The following is a 19,994-nucleotide window of genomic DNA, read 5'->3' on the forward strand; positions in this document are numbered from 1 at the left end:
ACATTCTTGAGTGTGAACTAAGATTTATATTATCTATAATATAATATAATATGTCTATTCTATGATGGTATTGTAGTTTTGTGATATTAGCCTTAAATTTACAGATTTTTCAATGGACTTTGATGGCAGCAGATTTTATATTTGCAGTGACTGAAGGATTACCACCCCCCCCCCCCCCACCCCCCTGTACCGTAGAGCCGACAGCCTGCTGCGGGACCCTGAATGCATCATTAGTGTACAGGTTACTCTCAGGTTAAATGTTTAACTGTCAGCAGAGAACTCTGAGGATGTATTTAAGTATTTACTGCAGTGAAAGTCCTGCATTAGAATCCTGCTGATGTTCATACTGACATCAGATGAAGGTAAAGTGTTACAGTAAGTTTAGTACCTCACACTCGACCATGATCACTCTCATCATGGATGTCTGACTGTCAGCAGAGAACTCTGAGGATGTTTGGATGAATGTGGAGCTGAAACAAAGTGTTGACAGATGTTTGTGTTTCAAACAGGAAAATGAGCAGAAATAAATCAGCTCTGAACAAACACCAGCCTGTCATTATTATTATGGTCTGTGCAGACAAACATGTGCTGTTCATTCACTCAACCTAATCTATTCTGTGTTTTTCTACGTTCAACAGAAAATCTTATGTGCTGCGTTCACTGACTCCATCATCTCTGACTGTTACTGACGCAGTTTACTGCTGTGGAAAAGCGGACTGAAACGGAGTGCTGTGATTGGTCAGAGTGTTTGTGGCTGTGGGATTGTGGACCCTCTGTCCCACAAGCCCCTCCCTGGTTTTTCCCTTCCCGAAGTTTTTCTCTCCTGAACTTTGACGCTGATCGTCTCCGTGTGAAGCTCCGTGTTAAGGTAACGTTAGCAGTGTGTAATGTTTCCTGGCTAACATCAGCTGTGAGCAGCTTAGTTCAGCACAAATCTGCCGCTCCACAGTTCTGATAGTTATTCTGATTCACGGTAACGGACTCACACCTGGACTAAGACGCTGACCCGCCCTGAGCTCTGAGTGAGGCCGCTGTACGTGACGTGGAAACAGATGAAAAACAAACATGCTGTGAATATTTGCTCTGTCGTTTGTTTCTCTGCTCGCTCTGCTGTCACTTTGATTTTAAGAGGAAAAAACGTTTCAGTTAGTCTCTGTGTTTCAGGCTCTGAGTGTTTGTGTTTCTGGAGTCTCCTGAAAGAAACCAAATTAAAAATGTAAAGTAAAACTAAAGCTGTTTGTCATCGTGTATCTGGGATGAGATGCAATGCAATGCAGCAACAGATGGTTTGGTTTCTATCTAGTAATTAGGAACAGAAACAGAAACACGCATGCCGAGCGTCATTACGTCACGAGTTATTCTGGAGAACACTGACGTCAGCGCTGCCTCTCTCTGCTCTCAGTGCACACAGGTGACAGTCAGTAACCATGGATACAGGTGACAGGGAGGGTTTCTCTTGGATGAAGAGTCCCAATAAAAGATCTCAGCTCATTAACAGACAAACTGGTCTCTAGAGTAACTCGACTGGAAACCATATGATCCACAGATTTACACGTCTGCAGTGATTTGTGTGTTTCATCTGAGGAGTCACAAGCGTGTGCTTCAATCCACACATCCCAACCTGAATAGATCCTCATCATTTAAGGTCAGTTTATTAAGTTCAGCTTCACCAATCAAAAACCTTCCTGCGCACAAATATCTAAAACATCTGGCTCTATCACACGTGCAGTTTTGAGACAAATGTCACGCTGTCAGCTTCATGCAGCACAAACTAAGCCTAGTTTTGTCTTACAGATAAACAGATTCATCAACATTTTCATTTTTTTCCTTAAGATTTTTTCTGTGGCTTAAAAACACCGGTGAAGAATTCAGTGCTCTCATTGCTTACATCAGCATTAACATGAGTTAGCTTAGCTAGCAGAGCAGCTAGCAGTCAGAGCATGAACTCTGTAAGCAGTCAGCTCGGTCCTGGACATTGTTACTGATATAAAGCTAATCTGTGTGGACCTAAACCTTATAAAAAAAATATAAAAAACTGACTGCAGGTTTGGGGACTGAGACTGAAGAAGTCACTTGGATGAGTGACAAAACGTTTCTCACACAAAACGCTACGTCCAGATGAACAGATTCAACTTTTGGAGATTTACTTTCCTGGATGATTGAGAATGCATCAAGACGACTACAGTAATGGAGGATTTGGAGGCTGAACTCGGCTCTGTGACACTTTTTGTAGTGAACCGATGAAAGCTGTGTCTCAGATGGATGTTAGTCCAACACATCAGACGTGACCTCTGCAGCTCTCAGTTGATGTTTACATGAATGATTTGTTTCCTCTGCAGGTGAAGATAGAAAGTGTGTGTGAGCTGAATTGAGCAGCATGGATCAGTGTGAGGACAGAGAGGAGGGAGTCCCTCCCTCTAAAAGCACTCTGTGTGGGGAACATGAGAGCCAGACCAAAGCTCAGAGGTGAGATGACCATCTCTAACTGTCCATGACTCTTCTCCATGTCACAGCTCAGCACTCACATCACTGCTCCATCATTATTCACAGGAACCAACGAGGAACTAAACGCAAACACAAACCTGAACCCAGCTGTGTGTCCCTAAGGAGTGATGCGTCTAAAGATCTCCTCATTGATTTTAAAGTCCAGCCTGTGTCTGCTGCAGAGAGGTGAGCTGTTAGTAACATGAACTCTTTGATGTCAGTTTATCTCATTTAAATGATGTTTGATGTTTTATGGTCTCTGAAGTGCATCTCAAAGGAAGTCACTGAGTTATTCTATAAAACATGTCCAACATTTAAACTCCTGCTGCTCACAGTGGGACCATTAATATTCCTGCACAGTATAAATGACCTCTGGGTGGCGCTATGTTGTTACACAAGCTAAAAATCTGTCTCACTGTTGTGCTGCTCTTTGCTGCAGCAACGAGCTTATTTAAAAACTTTCACTCTCTGGCCGTTTATCAATGCCCAAGTACGCCAGTAGGTACTCGCGTGCTCGGTGAGTACGTACCCGCCGAGAACGCGAGCACGGACTCCTGGGCCGTTTCTCAATTCTCAAGTACGCGAGCACGGACCTGTGATTTGTACAGTCGGAACACCTGCGTACGTGATGATGTCACAGGTCCGGAGTTTTTACTGCCGTCCCCTCCTAATTTAACTGTGAGTAACATGTTATGAAGCTTAACTTTAATCACAGCCAAACCGGTTTACTCAGGAACAAATAAAACACTGAAATAAACCAAACATTAACATTTAGAAGTGATCTAAGTGACTTATATATCATTTTTAACCTCAGTAGTGAAACCTCTAATAATAAAAATAGTGTACATGTACATACGTGTACATACCTTAATAAAAACAAGCAGGTGAGATGTTAGAACGCTTTTATTTCTATTCTAGTGGACACTCAATACTAGACAGCTGCTGGGGTTTCTTTAACCTGAGTAGTGAGAAGACCGCAAGCGGGGGGGGGCGATGTGCCGGGAGTCCGCTGTTGAGTTTTGGACGAAATGCATTCTGGGATATATAGCTGTCCCAAGTCCACACCGATGCATGCTCGATAAAATGGGCGGATCGAGAACACATCCGGGACTTTTCCGTGTTCTCGGCTTGATGCGTACTTCGAATTGGAACAGTACTTGGTCTCCGACTGATGACGTATCACGAGTACACGAGAACGCAAGTACGCACAAGTACGCATATTGAGAAACGCCCTCTGTCTCTTCAGCAGGAAGTGATTCTGCTTTGTTTGCAGGCTGAGTTAAAACAGGAAAATCCACTTGTTAGCTGTAGTGTTTGTAACAAGGCTAAAGAGGAGAAACAGAGAGAGAACTTTATTAATCCCTCGAGTTGGTTCTTCTGAGAAATTCAGTTTAAAAAAAGCTGGAACTAATCAGGTACAACAAGACAGGGAGAACGCACAACTTAACAAAATCCTGTAGAGACACAAGACTGTCAGAATAAAACTGAAACACACACAAAGACACAGACTGAGTAGATGCAGGAGACAAACAGGAGAGAGAGGGAGGGACACAGAGACAATAGTTACACACATGAAGCTACATCAGAGATTTTGAATGTTGGGTTTTCATAAACTGTAAGCTATAATCATAGCTAATAATAAAAACTATAATAAAATTATAAAAAACCAAGGATTGAAATGTCTTACTTTACATGTAATGAGTCGATATCATATATTAGTTTGTTCTTTTAAGTAGAGGAGAAAAATCAACAATACAGCTCTTCTTTAAGTTAATGGCTAATAAATATTATGCTGAACACAATCCAAAAGATTCAATGAGCCACATCAGTGTCTGTCTGCTGTTTACTATCACAGCCAAGTGTAAACAGAAGTTTTCCTACTAATGAATGTTTCAGGATACATAATAGCTGCCAGTATCCAATCACACATCTGACCTTTGACCTTTTCTTGTCCATCTTCAGTTGCTGTAAATTTGCGCTCCAGTATCAACACAAATCCCCCAACCTGAGAATCACCACAACACAACCTAACAGACCCACACCTCAGTGCACAGAGTCAGTTTGTATAGGGTTTTTTATTCCTGGGATTTCACACAACCCAGGATTCAAATCATGAATACATAACGTGTTTGGACTGACAACATTATGAATGAAATGTGCTCTCTTTGTAAGCAGACCCCCCTCCCCTTTAGACAGGTTGTGAGACTTCAGCAGCAGCAGGTGCACTGAGGCTGTTAAGAGATTTTGTGATTTTATGATGTTTTTCCTTTTTGATACATTTTCCCTTTTAAGGTTTCATTTACTCAGTTTTCCTTATAATGTTCCATTTACTCATATGCTTCTGTTAAGAAAGGCCTGATACTCATATGCTTCTGTTAAGAAAGGCTTGAAAAGCACATAGTGTTCACATATCTTTATGTTTTGTCTTTGCTTCTTCTCACACACATACACATGAGCCCTGCAGTAATCGCTGACTCCTGTAGAAGTATCTTGCAGACACCCTTGGAAACAGGACCCAACTGGCTTCTGTTTTCCTCGAGATAGACAATACACTCACACACACACACACACACACTGTGTCCCATACATGCCCAGATTGTCTGTTACAGCCTGAAAAACAGGGAATGCTACGATGTATAAATAAAGCTGACTGCAAAGCCTCGGTGTGAGTATCACCCGATCACTCACCCGTGCGCACGTAGTTCTCTGAACAAAACTCTGACTGTTTCTGTATTCTTTCAATGTTTAAAAATGTCTTGCCACTGACATTTAATTGGTCCTTCGAGCCGGATAGTTTATTGATATTATTGTATCATCTAACTATTCACAGACGGAGCCACCGGATCCTGACGTCCTGAGTACCTGCACTGCAACCACCGTTTCTAGCGAAGCGAGGAAAAGCCCAGGGTGTACATTCGCCTACTGGCCAGTGTCTTATACAGGTCCACGACGCCAGGTTCTCGGTGACGCCGGGAAAAAGAACACAGCGCAACATTGAAGGTGAATATAAAGCAGCCAGAAACACTTTGCGTTGAATAATCGATTTTAGTTTGACACTGCTCGAAGTAGAAGGGTCCTGTGTGGACCGAAAAGGAAAAGGACAGACGTGTCCTATGTAATATGCTCGCCCGTGTAAGACGAAACAACCTGCCCTGTGGGGGCCTGTTTCGCAACATAAAAAAGGGTTGGTAGCCAGTATATCTCACGCTCGCCTGCGTAAGACGGATTAACACGCCCTGGGAGGCTGAATCCGCAGCATAAAAAAAGGTTGGTAGCCACGCTCGCCTGTGTAAGACGGATTAACATGCCCTGAGAGGCTCAATCTGCAACAAAAATAAAGGTTGGTAGCCAGAGAAACGAGAGTGTCAAATAAAAATAGGATTTTCTCTAAGCGCGCTAACTGTTTGCTGAATGTTTGTTGAGGAGTAAGTGCTTCATTGAATAGGAGCTCTAGGCTCCTGCACTACTCCTATTGTTTTCCTGTGAGTACTGGATGGTGAGAAGGAGAACAGGTTGCGCGTCAACGCATAAAATTAAGTCCGCCCTGAATTTAGTTCAGGGTAGAAGGCTGACTTAATAACCCTCCTCTGACTCTAGTACCAGAACGTCTCACAGTGTGTGCTGGCAGTATAAATAAAATATAAAATATAAGTATTGCATCGACTAAACAAACTTAGAAATGGGCAACAAATCCAAAAGTAAACTAAATGTCCCACATGGGAGGAAAAAATGTAGCCCCTCCACATTGACTAAATTAAAAGAAACCCTCCAAGCAGATATAAGTGAAAAAAGAGAGAGATGCATAAGGTATATTATGGCTGTGTCATTGTTCAGCCAAAGAAAGTGTGTCTCCAGCTTGGGTGGGGGTGAAACTGCAGATCACCCCCAGCCCTCGATGGATACATAATAAAATATATATATGAAATATTATAATAGACGATTGTATATTTGTAGTATAGTAGTATATTGTAATATACTATTGTTAAAAGTAGTCTGAATCAAGCTTAAGGTTTGCTCAAACTCAGTATAATGATATATGAGATGAAGAAAATACCAAATCTAATCAAGTGCATAGAGACGCTTGACCTGCTTGAAAACCTGTCATCCTAGATGAGACATTGTTGAGATATAGAGCACACCTATACTAACAACTAAACACCCTTTATACAACAGCTAAGGCCACACAATTGTGAAGCTGAATTAAATATATGGTCACTGCTAAGCTGATGAGCAGGTTACACATTTTTTAGAGCAGAGGCTGCATAAGAACACATCAGAGGGAGTGAAACGGAGCTATTAAAGCTCAAACATGAAGCTGTCTTTGAGCTCAGTTGTTTCCCCCACGCTTCTGATTTGTCTTTGGCAGCAGCCTTTTTGCATCCTGACTCGCGTGTAAAGCGTTCAAGCCATCAGTAACTTGTTTTTGTTTTGTTTTGTTTTTTGTTTTGTTGGGTTGAAAAATGAATAAATCAGTGATCATACTTGTGGATCACAGTGGCACATAATGATTAGGCATATGATTTACTAATGCAGATGTAATAACTTTATTCTAAAATTCAAGGAGAACAAACAAGAACAACATCTTCAGTTGTGTCTTGTTGTCGTTCTCTGTGTAGTGTGCTGAATTTTGTTTGTTGTTTCTTTTGTTTTTTGAAATGTTGCCTGAGTGATGAGTACTGTAACTTCTGAAGTAGCTCTCACCATGCGTCCTTGATGATGATAAGTCCAGAGCCAGCTGAGAGCTGGGTTGTCTGTTTTTTGTTTGAAGTGTAATTTTGTGTTTCTCAGCAAGGAACAACTACAATTGCATTTTCTGTTTTTGAGAAAGGAGAATTTAAAATAATAGTAATAATAATAATAATAATAAAAGAAAAAATGATGTTTTGTTTAAGTGATGAAGACAGCTAATACTGCAAAATACCGTTTAGTGCATGATCTGTGAGCAATAAATGAAATCATCTTATTTATCTTTAAATAAACTCCAATCATGGAGACCTGAAGTCACATGCTTAGGGCACACCCTCTCAGGTGAAGGCAGAAAGCTACTAAACAAAAGAAGAGAAGCCATACAAAATGCGCCACAGCCACAAAACTAAGCATTCACATTTTTTCTGACTCTTTGTGAGCCTGAGTTATGACCTTGGCTCCCTGTTTTTCTGCCTCCACCAAAGGTGGGGGTGACGCTCCCGTGGCATGTGCTCTGTTCTTTTTTACTATCACAAGGGGAAAAAAAAAGAAAGAAAAAAGGGAGGCCCCTACTCTCTGAACACAATACTCTTTTCATAACTCAGCGTTATGAAATGTCATGAAACAGTGTAACTCACTCACAGTAAATCAGCAGTATAGGATAATACAAACCTATCTGATAGATCTGGTGATTTTCACATTCTTTCAATTGGGAGGTGTGATGCAAACTGAAACTAAATACTGATTAAACAAGAAGTATGATGTGGCCTACAGCAGTATCATGATTCACTCATTTTGTTTACAAGTATAATGTGATATAATCTCACAACTACTACAAGCACATTTGCCTTTCTTAGCACACGCGAGTGAAGGGCAACTGTTAGAGACATGCCTTGTTTGAGGAAAAGTTAAAATTAACCTGCCTACAAACGCAATGAAAAAACAGCTTACACTCATGAACACGTGAAGATTTTCCAGCAAGGTTAAAGCAGCAAAAATTAATATACACCTGTTGTTAAATGATGAAGTTTATCTATTACTAACAAATAAACCCTCTGGGTTGCAGGACAACAATTAAACTTCAAAAAGAAAATAAAGAGACTGGTATGACCAACCAGTGATTAAACAACAATTTTAGTGGTTAAAAGTCAAATTGTGAGACGGAAGGAAAATTCCTTTTTGTGCTTTTAAACATGATCTTAAGAATTTAAATATCTACCTGTGTTGTCCTGTCAACTTGGTGGGTTATCAGTTGATTACATCGTGAGAGAAAAGAAAGAAAAGAAAAGGGGAAGGCTGACACAGGGCCTGCCCGGTGTTTCTCCCCTCTCTTTGTATCACAGCCAGCACAACATAATTTTCCTGTTCGTACACTTCTGTTTGTTTTTGTTTTGTTTTGTTTTTTCTTCTCTTTATGTTTAAATACAGGCTGCTTTGCCGGCCCTGAAAGCCGAGGCTGACCTGGACTCCTGCTCTCCCCTCTACCACCTTCGACGTGACCCTGACCAAATGCTGCAGCAGCTGGACTTATAACAACAATTTCCTGAAAATGTCAACAGGGCTGCAGAAAAGCGATTTTATGCAGCGGAGACGGAGAGCGTTAAAACCAAGGCCCGTTTCACTACACGGTGGAAAATTCCCAGACAGCTTCAGCTGACAGAGCTGTGACGAGACGCCTGCCAAGCCGAATGACAAGTAAGGCCGAGCAAAAGAATGCTGACCTTAACAATTCTGCATTAACACTGTGCAGGACAGTGATGGACCAACACGGCAGCAAAAAGGGCGTGCCAGAGACAGGAGGAGCAACTGAGGTCGAATGGACAAAACACAGAAGAAGATGCAGTTTTCACCTGCAGTGAGCATGGACACTGGAGAAAAGGACTGTCCCAATTGGGGTCAGAACCAGGACAAACTGAACTTTGAACAGCAGCAATGGTGGCAAGCGGACTGAAAAGGAGGAGGGCAGGACCCCAGGGCACGCTTCAGGCTGTGGTTTACCCAGAACACCAGAACAGGAAAGTGATGAACACACACACATCTATATATACCGATTCAGAATGAAGTGAAATATACACATGAACACATGTGCACTCGTTGACAGAGGGAGAAATGGCACACACACACGCTTATGCAATGAAGAATGCTTTGCTCGCAAATGCTTATGCTGATATGCAAAATGCTGCACACAAACATCCCAATACATAATTTTTATGAGAAGCAATTGATTACTTAAAATGTGTTTTATGTCGCCCAGAGGATATTTATGTAGATTTAAGGAACAAGGTCTAAAATTGTCCGGTTATGAAAACAATGTCTGTGCGTGAGGTCTGTTTATGGCTCAAGGTCTTGATTGAATTGTCTATTGTGCTACACACTTCGTAAATGAAGTAATATCAAAAGTCTCTGAAGCACTGGGCTTCAGTATAAAACATCACTTCTCATATCACCCGCAGAGTACCTATTACAAGTGAACCGATAGACAAATCCATAAGAGAAACAAAACTAGCAGAATGGATGACAAAACTGTTAGAAAACAAAGAAATAGTTTTGAACAATCAACTGCCAGATGATTCTCTTCCAGTCTCTTCCAGGTTGAAACCAGGAGATTGGATCCTGATAAAAGTGCTCCAGAGGAAAAAGTGGAGCTCCCCGAGGTGGGAAGGACCCTACCAAGTCCTCCTGGCCACACCAACAGCCTGCAAAATTGCTGAACGACCCTCCTGGATTCATCAGAGCCACTGTAAAAAAATGAGCGACAGTCAACACTAACACGCCAGCACCCCTGCCTGTTAGTGATCTGGGAGGTGGAGAGAGGGCTGTTTGGGTAAATCCCGCCCTTGTTCTTCTCGCCCCTAGTCTACTCACTCACAGGACCAGGTGTGTTCGGTCATCATGAAGACCCTACTCGTTCTGGTGGCCAGTGTCACAATTCTGTTGGGACTGCTGTCGCTGATTTCAGAAGAAGAAGGACAAGATTGACACATGACACAATACATCCAGACGACATGACACAAGATCACAACCACCCATGGATGAACAATGCCTGGTACCGTTATGTGTAAAACTCCACAAGAGACAGAAACTATTACATCTGTTCGCACATGCCTCTTAATGCAAAACACCTGATAATGTGCATTCCACCAACTTGTCTGACACACTGAACACGCTACGTCAGCTCAGACGAGTACAGCAGCAAGATTACACGCAAAACACAGAGGACTGGCTCACATGGCTGCTTAGCGGGTCATGGAAGTCATTACTTACAAAAGGACTAACATGCGTTGGAATGCTCCTTTTGCTACTTTGCTTATTTTCCACATGTGTACTGCCTTGTATTCGGAGTATGATAAGCAAAATGTTTATTGTAAGATTGCAAGCTTATGTTGCATTATCTCAAAATGAACAAGCTCAAGAAGAGGTACAAGTTGAAGAAGATGATTTTTACTCACTGACTGTGTAATCCCAATAAAGCTGACCATATATGTTTTCATAAAATGATACTCTAGTTGAAAATGCTTCTGCAAGTAACTAGTAGTTGACGTACATAAATATATATGAACAACAGCAGGGAATGTTAAGAGATTTTGTGATTTTATGATGTTTTTCCTTTTTGATACATTTTCCCTTTTAAGGTTTCATTTACTCAGTTTTCCTTATAATGTTCCATTTACTCATATGCTTCTGTTAAGAAAGGCCTGATACTCATATGCTTATGTTAAGAAAGGCTTGAAAAGCACATAGTGTTCACATATCTTTATGTTTTGTCTTTGCTTCTTCTCACACACATACACATGAGCCCTGCAGTAATCGCTGACTCCTGTAGAAGTATCTTGCAGACACCCTTGGAAACAGGACCCAACTGGCTTCTGTTTTCCTCGAGATAGACAATACACTCACACACACACACTGTGTCCCATACATGCCCAGATTGTCTGTTACAGCCTGAAAAACAGGGAATGCTACGATGTATAAATAAAGCTGACTGCAAAGCCTCGGTGTGAGTATCACCCGATCACTCACCCGTGCGCACGTAGTTCTCTGAACAAAACTCTGACTGTTTCTGTATTCTTTCAATGTTTAAAAATGTCTTGCCACTGACAGAGGCCCTCGCTCACTTTTCTCGTATAGAATTTAGAAAACACATCGGTGCAAATGACCAGTCTCTATCATGATGTCTTCAGTTTTTGTGTTTGTTGGTTTGTTTTTATTCAGTTTTATTTTGCGAGCTGGTTATTAGATGCTGAGAAACCCCGCCGCCCCGCCCCTCTCCCCCATGTGCAGCAAGCAGCAGGCGTACTTCACTAATGGAGGGCGCCTTTACTCCCCACAATGACCAATAGGAAACTGATCGGTGCGCATGTAATCACAAAAATGTGCTGGCATGATGTTGGGGAGCAACCTTTTTTTGCCAACATTGACTCCACCCCCACCACGATGCCGCCCTGAGCAGTGGTTCATGTCGCCTGTATCAAAAACCACCACCGTACACAGGAGAGGAAACACAACCAGTATTAACACTAAATCAAAGAATATTAATGAACCCAGAGAACACATAAACACTGGGTCACAGGACCATGACAGTTACTTTCTTTTTAACACATTTTTGGGGCGTTCTTACTTCACATCACTTCGAGCCGTCAAACATCTCAGCATCAATAGAAACACATGAAATGCTTCTGTTCCTGCATTTATCACCAGGAGATGTCGCATAAATACAGACGACGTATGCCAAAGTCGTGGGTTAAAAGTGGAACAGGGATTTATTTTGCCAGGTAATTTCAAATGCAGCATTTTTATCAGCTGAAAAACTAACAGACAAAAAAGAAAGAGAGCTGAAGAAAGATCAGGATGGACAGGAATAAGAGAGCTTACATTTAAAGGTACAGACTGCTCATTAGTGTTGGATAAACTGTAAATGTAAATCTCACACATGTTTTTAAATCAGATATCGGGTCTGTACATGTGACATTATGTTTCTTCATATTGTGAAACGTGCTGCAAAAGTCAGACAAACTGTGTTTGATTCAAGCTGAAAACAATCAGAATTAAAAGTTTGTGTTCCCATCTACTGATATTTATTATATTAATGTTCAGTTCATTTTTATTTCAAACATGTGCATTCACAATCATTACAAAATATAATTCCATTCATTCTGAGCTTTGAACCAAAACAGGTGGTAGAAATTAGTTACTTTTACTTTCTTACTTCGAGCACAAACAGCACAAATCTGCCGCTCCATAGTTCACATTAACCGACTCACAGCTGGACTAACGAGGCCGACTGCGCCCTGAGTGAGGCTGCTGCACATGAAACAGATGTTTCTGCCACAAACAGAAATATGCTGTGAATATTTGGTTTGTAAGGACGTTTCTGTATCTGTTGCTGTCGCTTTGGTTTGAAAAGAGAAAACAAGTTTCCCGTTAGTCTCGGTGTTTGAGGCTCTGTCCCAGATGTTTGTTCGGTAGCCTCGGATCGAAAGTTAAAGTTACACACTCAGCATGTTGCATGAAAACGACATGAAATTCTGAATTTTACAGATCTGAACTGATCGTGTAACCTAGAAACACAGAAACACGTTTTTATGGAAAAGTCCTCCTCAGAAATTGGACTGTGAAAAAAACTAAAATGAAGCGATGATGAGCTGCTCCTCATGTTCCTGAAGGACAAAAGAAAGAAAGAGAGATTCTGGTTCTCAGAGCAGCAGCAGGGAGAGTATCAGGGTTAGATCCAGGAGTTGAAGCTTTGGCTCTTGTTTCAGGATGTTGGTTAGGAGTTTAGTTTAGTTTAGTTTAGTTTACTTTAGTTTGAACTACTGTTAGCAGAGTTGGGATCACATCTGAAGAGGCAGAGGAATCCTTTCAGAGAGCTGAGTTAGCCATAGCAGCTCCAGCTGTGTGTCCGAGTAAAACAGCATTTTTTACTATTTGTTGTACATTTAATACAGGTGTTTGATTTGAGCTCTGAGTGCCACATGTGCCACAGTGGTTGCCAAATGCAATGATCTGATTGGTTAGATCAGAAAAAAGTGTGATGAGTGTGTGTGTTGTTACAAACCAAGATTTAAACATGTGTGCAGTTGTAACAGTTTTTATGTGGTATTATTCCACTTGCCACAAATGACAGTGCGATGGAGAAACAGCTAAAACTAAGCAACAAGAAAATGATCTGAGTCAGGACAGCATGGAGACAATGATCAGGTCTCCAAAGTGTTTCTACACTGAGAAGCTTCACTGTGGATCCACTTCATGTGAACATCAGTGCAGGTGAGGTTTTCTGCTGTGGATCAGAGTTTGACACAGTCACAGAAACAAAGTTCTCCAATTCAACAAAGAAGAGTTTGAGCTGCATGTGAAATGACAGCTGATTGGTGCTGATTACAGCTGTCAGCTGATGTGTTAGTTTCACTCATGATTAAACAACTTGAATTTAAACTGAGGAGATAAAACAGTCCAAATGTGGATTAACCATGTGATTCATGCGTCTCCAGTATTAAAGTCAGAGCCTGCAGGAGCTTTAAGTTCATCCTTGTTTCCTCAGACTGTTTGAATTCAGTGTGTCAGAGAAACAGAAACATGGAGGTGTGTTCATGACAGCGTCTGATTCCTGATGTCAGAGAAACTTTAGATTATTCACCAGAGCTGATGAGGAGCTGAGATCTGCATCAACATGAAGTTCACTAGGACAGTCACAGATATCATGTGTGAACATCACGTGATCCTAAAGTGTCTGAGAGCCCATAAAAGAGCTTTAATTCATCCTGAGGTCGGAGTTTGCAGAGAGCTGACTGTATCACACTCAGAGCTGTTCCTAATGTTCTGTCAGTTTCTCCTTTTTGTGTTTTGTTATTGGAAGGTCTTAAATGTCAGAGTCAGCAGGTGAGATCAGGTTTCTGTGATCCCTGATGTGGATCATGTGACCTTGTTTCTAGGTTACATGACAGGTCAGAGGTCAGCGACTGTAACTCAGTGACTCCTGTTAATGTGAACTCACTGAGTGTTTGTGGTTTACCTCTCAGACTGACTGAAATCCACAAGAAGATGATGATGGAGGAAGAGGAGGACAGAGCAGAGTCTGCAGGGTCCAGCTGTCCGTCTGTGAGGAGTGACCAGTCCAAAGATCACCCTCCATTCTTCAGTGGTGAACCTGGACCAACGAGGTCAGAGTCTGTTTTACATGTTTGTGTTTCCTGGATAAATCTGACCTGAAACATCCTCAGATTGTTACAAAGATTCATAAAAAGAAAACAATGAAAGAGAAAAGATCCAAATGTTCGACTTGGTCATTTGCTGTTTGAGGACAGTGATGCTCATATCTGTGGGGAAAGTGTGACCTGAGTGGGTTCATGTTTGTCTTTAAAGAGCTGCTCTGATTCTCTTTGTGTCTGATCTGTTAAACAGTCTGAGAGTCACACAGAGACCCAGCAGCTAAAGCCTGGATCATACTGGCTGCTGTTACTCCATCAGGACAACACTGAACCACAGAGGTGTTCATGGCAGCGCTGCAAGCATAAAGTGCTGAACGTCAAAAGCACTGCCTTTAGCTAAATGTCATATAGATAAGTCAAAGTGCTTTGAGTGCCCAGAAGAGTAGAAAAGCACGATATAAGAACTAGTCTATTTACCATTTACCAAATGATAAGAGCTGAGTCTTAAAGAAGAAGAAAGAAGAAAGTGTTTTTGTATCTGTGAAACACAGTGGTGGTAGAGCTTCAGCCTGTCTCCATCATTTATGGAGCAATGACTCCTCAGTTACACCAACAGTTCATGTGGACTGAGTCTGAGGAAACATTGAAGAAGGGAGAAGCACCAAACTAAATCAAACTTCATCTCCTTTAAGAGTTCTAGTTTGATCAGCAGAGACCAGAGCTGTGAAAATGATCGTGGTGAAGCTTCACTCCTGAGACTGAACTTAGGAAATATTGTGAAATATTTAAGCTCTTTGTAGACGTCCTGGAGCCTTCATCTCACAGCTGCTGCACACAGAAAAGTCTGATTAGTTTAACTCAGAGGGAAAAGCCTGCAAAATATTGGTCCAGCTCAGAGCAGGTCTGCATAAATAAAGATACACATGACACACAGTTATATAACTCTCTCTCTCTCTATATATATTAGTTTGTGTTATTAAAGAGGGGGCGTCAGGGGAGGGTCCATGTTTATATAGGCAGGGAGAGGAAGTCTGCAAGTACAGATGGATAAATAATAAATGAATAAATATATAAAGAGTAGCTACTGGAGCCAGTGTGGACACAAAGGCTCGTCTCCAGGAGAACCCAGAGACTGTACAGTGGGTTCCTCTCAGACTGAGGTTGGCCCACTGCATGACCCCCCTGAATCTGACCGCATCAGCGGTTGATTGTAATAACTTCTCCTCTCCCTGTGCCGGCCTCATGTTGTGTAGTTCAGTGTTACGTCCCCCCCCACCATGGTGGTGGCAAAGGCAGGAAGGAGACAGCAACACCGGACAACCACAATTAATGAAGGAGAAGGACAACAGGACAGTTAAAATTCAGGCAGGATTTATTAGTTGCTTGCCTTGATAGTCAACTTAACAACAGAAAAAGGTGGGGGAGGAGGACTGGGCGGTTGAGCCAAATCAAAGAAAGTAATAAAACAAAAAGAGGTCGATAGCTTCCAGGGCCTAACTAAAACAAAAATGCAAAACAAAAGGCTTACCTAGCTGCTCGACAAAAAGTCAGTGAAAACATACAAAAGTGGCATCAACCGCATAACCTAGTGTGTCTAACAGATTAAAACCTGCAACCAGTGTATAGGGTACCCCAGCTTACCTGTCCAGCCTCCCACCACACATAATACAAAGAAGCCTGTTTGCAAATGTTTGTCATAGCAGAAGCCAGCAGCCACCAGCTGGCCAGGGAGCTGCTCATTTATAGTGATCCTCGGTGTGTGATTGGCTAACTGGGCCCAGACCAGCCAATAGACACATGCCAATCAACTTCGAACTGGCCAATAGGACGAGGCTTTACACCTGAAAGATAAATAGAACACAACAGCAAAGCCACATCTCTTGGCACGTAACATTCAGTAATAAAGAAGCAGCAAAGACAAAGATGTTTGGACCTGTGTGTGTTTGATCCTGCAGCTGGAGCAGCTGTCAGAAACCACATCTGTAATGTAGCACTGAGAACAGTCTGACTGAAAGCTGGGACACTTTTGTTTTAGCTGCTTAGAGTTTATGCTGGAGGGGAACCTGCTCACCTTGGATGTGTTTCTGTAACTAATCAGTTACTTCTGTAAAGTAATCCAAATGAACTAAACCAAGCTAATCTGCACACTGACTGGAAAACATGAAGAATATAAGCAGCGACCTCTGATAGAAGGCTTTTATTGTGAAGTCTTTTCAGGAAGTATATATTCATAGCAAACTGCAGGCAGATCACTGAGTGTTTAATAAGACAGGCAGACAGGAAAAGCAGCTCATTAGTGTTGATGAAATCAATAAAGCATCACTTTGTTTGCAGACTGAACGCTGCCTTCAAACAGAAAAGTATCTCCACTTTTACTCTGAACACTTTTACACTTTTACAACTTCTGCACCATCATTTAAATTTGAATAGTTTTTAGCAACAGTTTTAGTGATGATGAAATGTGTCCACAGAGGGAGGAAGAGGAGTGGTGTTTGTGAGGAGGAGCAGCTGTCCTGCTGTGCTTTGTGTCAGGACGTCCTGAAGGATCCAGTCTCTACCAGCTGTGGTCACTGGTTCTGCAGACAGTGCATCTCCTCATACTGGGACCAGTCTGCTTCATCAGGAGACTCCTCCTGTCCCCAGTGTGGAGAAAGATCCAGAAGCAGAGCTGGACTGCAGACAGCCAGTCAGAGCAGCTGTGAACAAAGTAAGACTGAACATCTGTCTGCTGATGGACTCATTTCTGAAAACTGGACTTCTTGTTGTTGTTCAGACATTGAAGAGTTTTCTTTCTCTTTCTTTCAGCAGATGTTGGTCTGCAGGAGGTTTTAGATGAACATAAGATCAGTCTGAGGAGGAGATGTGAACGTGTGACTGAAGGAAGTGATGAAACAGGAAGTAGAACCCTCCTCAACAGGATCTACACTGAGCTCTACATCACAGAGGGACAGAGTGAAGAGGTTCATACCCAACATGAGGTGAGGCAGCTGGAGACAGCTTCCAAGATGGACGCCCTCCATGACACTCCAATCAGGTGCCAGGACATCTTTAAAGCCTTACCTGACCAACAGAGACCCATCAGAGTGGTTCTGACCAACGGCGTGGCTGGTGTTGGAAAAACCTTCTCAGTGCAGAAGTTCACTCTGGACTGGGCAGAGGGCTTGGAGAACCAACATGTCAGTGTGGTGGTTCTGCTTTCATTCAGGGAGCTGAACCTGATCAGAGATGAGCAGTACAGTCTTCTGGAGCTGCTCCATGTTTTCCATCCAACATTACAGAAGGTCACAGCAGAGAAGCTGGCTGTCTCTCAGCTTTTGTTCATCTTTGACGGCCTGGATGAAAGCAGACTTTCATTGGATTTCACCAACAGGAAGCTGCTGTCTGATGTCACACAGAAGTCATCAGTCAGCCAGCTGCTGACAAACCTCATCCAGGGGAATCTGCTTCCCTCGGCTCTCGTCTGGATCACTTCCCGACCTGCAGCAGCCAATCAGATCCCTCCTACATGTGTCGACAGGCTAACAGAAGTACGAGGCTTCACTGACGCCCAGAAGGAGGAGTACTTCAGGAGGAGATTCAGTGATGAAGAGCTGTCCAGCAGAATCATCTCCCACATGAAGACAGCCAGGAGCCTCCACATCATGTGTAGTATCCCAGTCTTCTGCTGGATCACTGCTACAGTTCTGGAGCACATGTTGACTACAGAGCAGAGAGGAGAGCTGCCCAAGACCCTGACTGACATGTACTCACACTTCCTGCTGGTTCAGACAAAGAGGAAGAAGAACAAGTACCATGGGGGACATGAGACGAGTCCACAGGAGCTGACGGAGGCTGACAGGGAAGTTCTTCTGAAGCTGGGGAGGCTGGCGTTTGAACATCTGGAGAAAGGAAACATCATGTTCTACCAAGAAGACCTGGAGCAGTGTGGTCTGGATGTGACAGAGGCCTCGGTGTACTCAGGAGTTTGTACAGAGATCTTCAAAAGAGAGTGTGTGATCTTCCAGAAACCAGTCTACTGCTTTGTTCATCTGAGCATTCAGGAGTTTCTGGCTGCTGTCTACATGTTCCACTGTCACACCAACAGGAAGACAGAAGTGCTGAACAAGTTCCTGGGGATAGACTGGAATGAGGATGAGGAGTATGATAATGATGATGACAGTTACAGTGATAATTATCATGATGAGGACGTTTTGCACATGATGAAGTCAAATAAAGTGGGCATGAGCACCAGGAACACAGAGATGGTGGATTTTTGTACATATTCTGATTCTGACTCTGACGATGATTATAATTTGATTCTTCATCCGTTTCCCCACATTAAACCATCTCTGGGTGAATCCTCTGTGGATGAGTTTCTAAAGAGAGTCACGTATAAATCCCTCCAGAGTAAAAATGGCCACCTGGACCTGTTTGTTCGCTTCCTTCATGGCCTCTGTCTGGAGTCCAACCAGAGACTCTTAGTAGGTCTGCTGGGTCAGACAGAGAACAGTCCAGGAACCATCCAGAGAGTCATCAACAACCTGAAGGAGATGAACAGTGATAAAATCTCTCCTGACAGAAGCATCAACATCTTCCACTGTCTGATGGAGATGAACCACCTCTCAGTACATCAGGAGATCCAAGAGTTCCTGAAGTCAAAGAACAGATCAGAGGAGGAACTCTCTGAGATCCAGTGCTCAGCTCTGGCCTTCATGCTGCAGATGTCAGAGGAGGTTCTGGATGAGTTGGACCTGCAGAAGTACAACACATCAGAGTGGGGACGACTGAGACTGATTCCAGCTGTGAGGAACTGCAGAAAGGCTCGGTGAGTCCAGATGTGATCATTAACATCTTTAATTCAGATAAAATGATATTTTGTGTTGATCAGTAAATGTGTGTGTGCACTTAGCATGATCCTGCATTGGTAGTCATACGCTGTGTACGTCCCTGTTTTCTGCTGATGGAATTCACTGCTCTGTTTCTGGCTGCTGTTTACATCCCTGTCAAAGGAAAATCGTGTATATGTGATCAGCTACATGAAATGTATTCTTTTATTGATCACTAAGCAATCCACATGTCTACGTGACTTTTCACCTAATAACTTTTGACATGAACTCTTCTGTGATAAACAACTTACAGCTTCCTCTTTCTATTCTAGAACATACAGATTTAGAAAAGGGGAACCTCAGCTCTGAGTTCTTAGAATAACGCTGTACACACACACACAGACTGGTATAAATAAAGCACGCAGACAGTGATGAGACGCAGGTGTGCGTCCATGACTGCCCTCGCGAGTGAAAGAATCTGCAGTGTTTGTGTTTTCTAACTCAGATGTCTCAGCTGAAGAACGGCAAGGTGATCCCCTGTCAATCCCTAAGCTGACTTCCTGGCAAACGTCATGATGTCATCAGTGCTTTATAGATGGTGGGAGGTTCATGTTGTAACCACACAGTGTTTGTGTCCGTGCGCTGCAACCTTCCACACCATCCTTTATTGTACAGACTCAGCAGCAGCTCCATGGATCCCAAATCCAAGAGTGGAGAACAGATTTGAAGTGTGTCACATCCATGCAGTCACAGCTGTTTCCACCATGTTTCCACTGATATTAATCCTGTTCAATGACACGTTTCAATTCAATTCAATTCAATTCAATTTTATTTATATAGCGCCAAATCACAACAAAAGTCGCCTCAAGGTGCT

At 42.5% G+C, this 19,994-nt stretch overlaps 1 protein-coding gene across 1 annotated transcript in view; it reads left to right on the plus strand.

Annotated features, from left to right (window-relative positions):
- The first annotated feature begins 803 nt into the window (after nucleotides 1–803).
- LOC134620609 (uncharacterized) overlaps nucleotides 804–19,994 on the plus strand; it is an 823,316-nt gene continuing 804,125 nt past the window's right edge. Inside the window, 7 exon segments of the mRNA XM_065470113.1 lie at nucleotides 804–868; nucleotides 2,340–2,466; nucleotides 2,551–2,670; nucleotides 14,187–14,327; nucleotides 16,787–17,022; nucleotides 17,121–18,429; nucleotides 18,637–19,119. Of these exon segments, the coding sequence (XP_065326185.1) occupies nucleotides 2,378–2,466; nucleotides 2,551–2,670; nucleotides 14,187–14,327; nucleotides 16,787–17,022; nucleotides 17,121–18,429; nucleotides 18,637–19,119 (2,378 nt within the window). The 5' untranslated portion in view covers nucleotides 804–868; nucleotides 2,340–2,377.

The sequence above is a fragment of the Pelmatolapia mariae genome, linkage group LG3_W (assembly GCF_036321145.2).
Source record: "Pelmatolapia mariae isolate MD_Pm_ZW linkage group LG3_W, Pm_UMD_F_2, whole genome shotgun sequence".
NCBI lineage: Eukaryota > Metazoa > Chordata > Actinopteri > Cichliformes > Cichlidae > Pelmatolapia > Pelmatolapia mariae.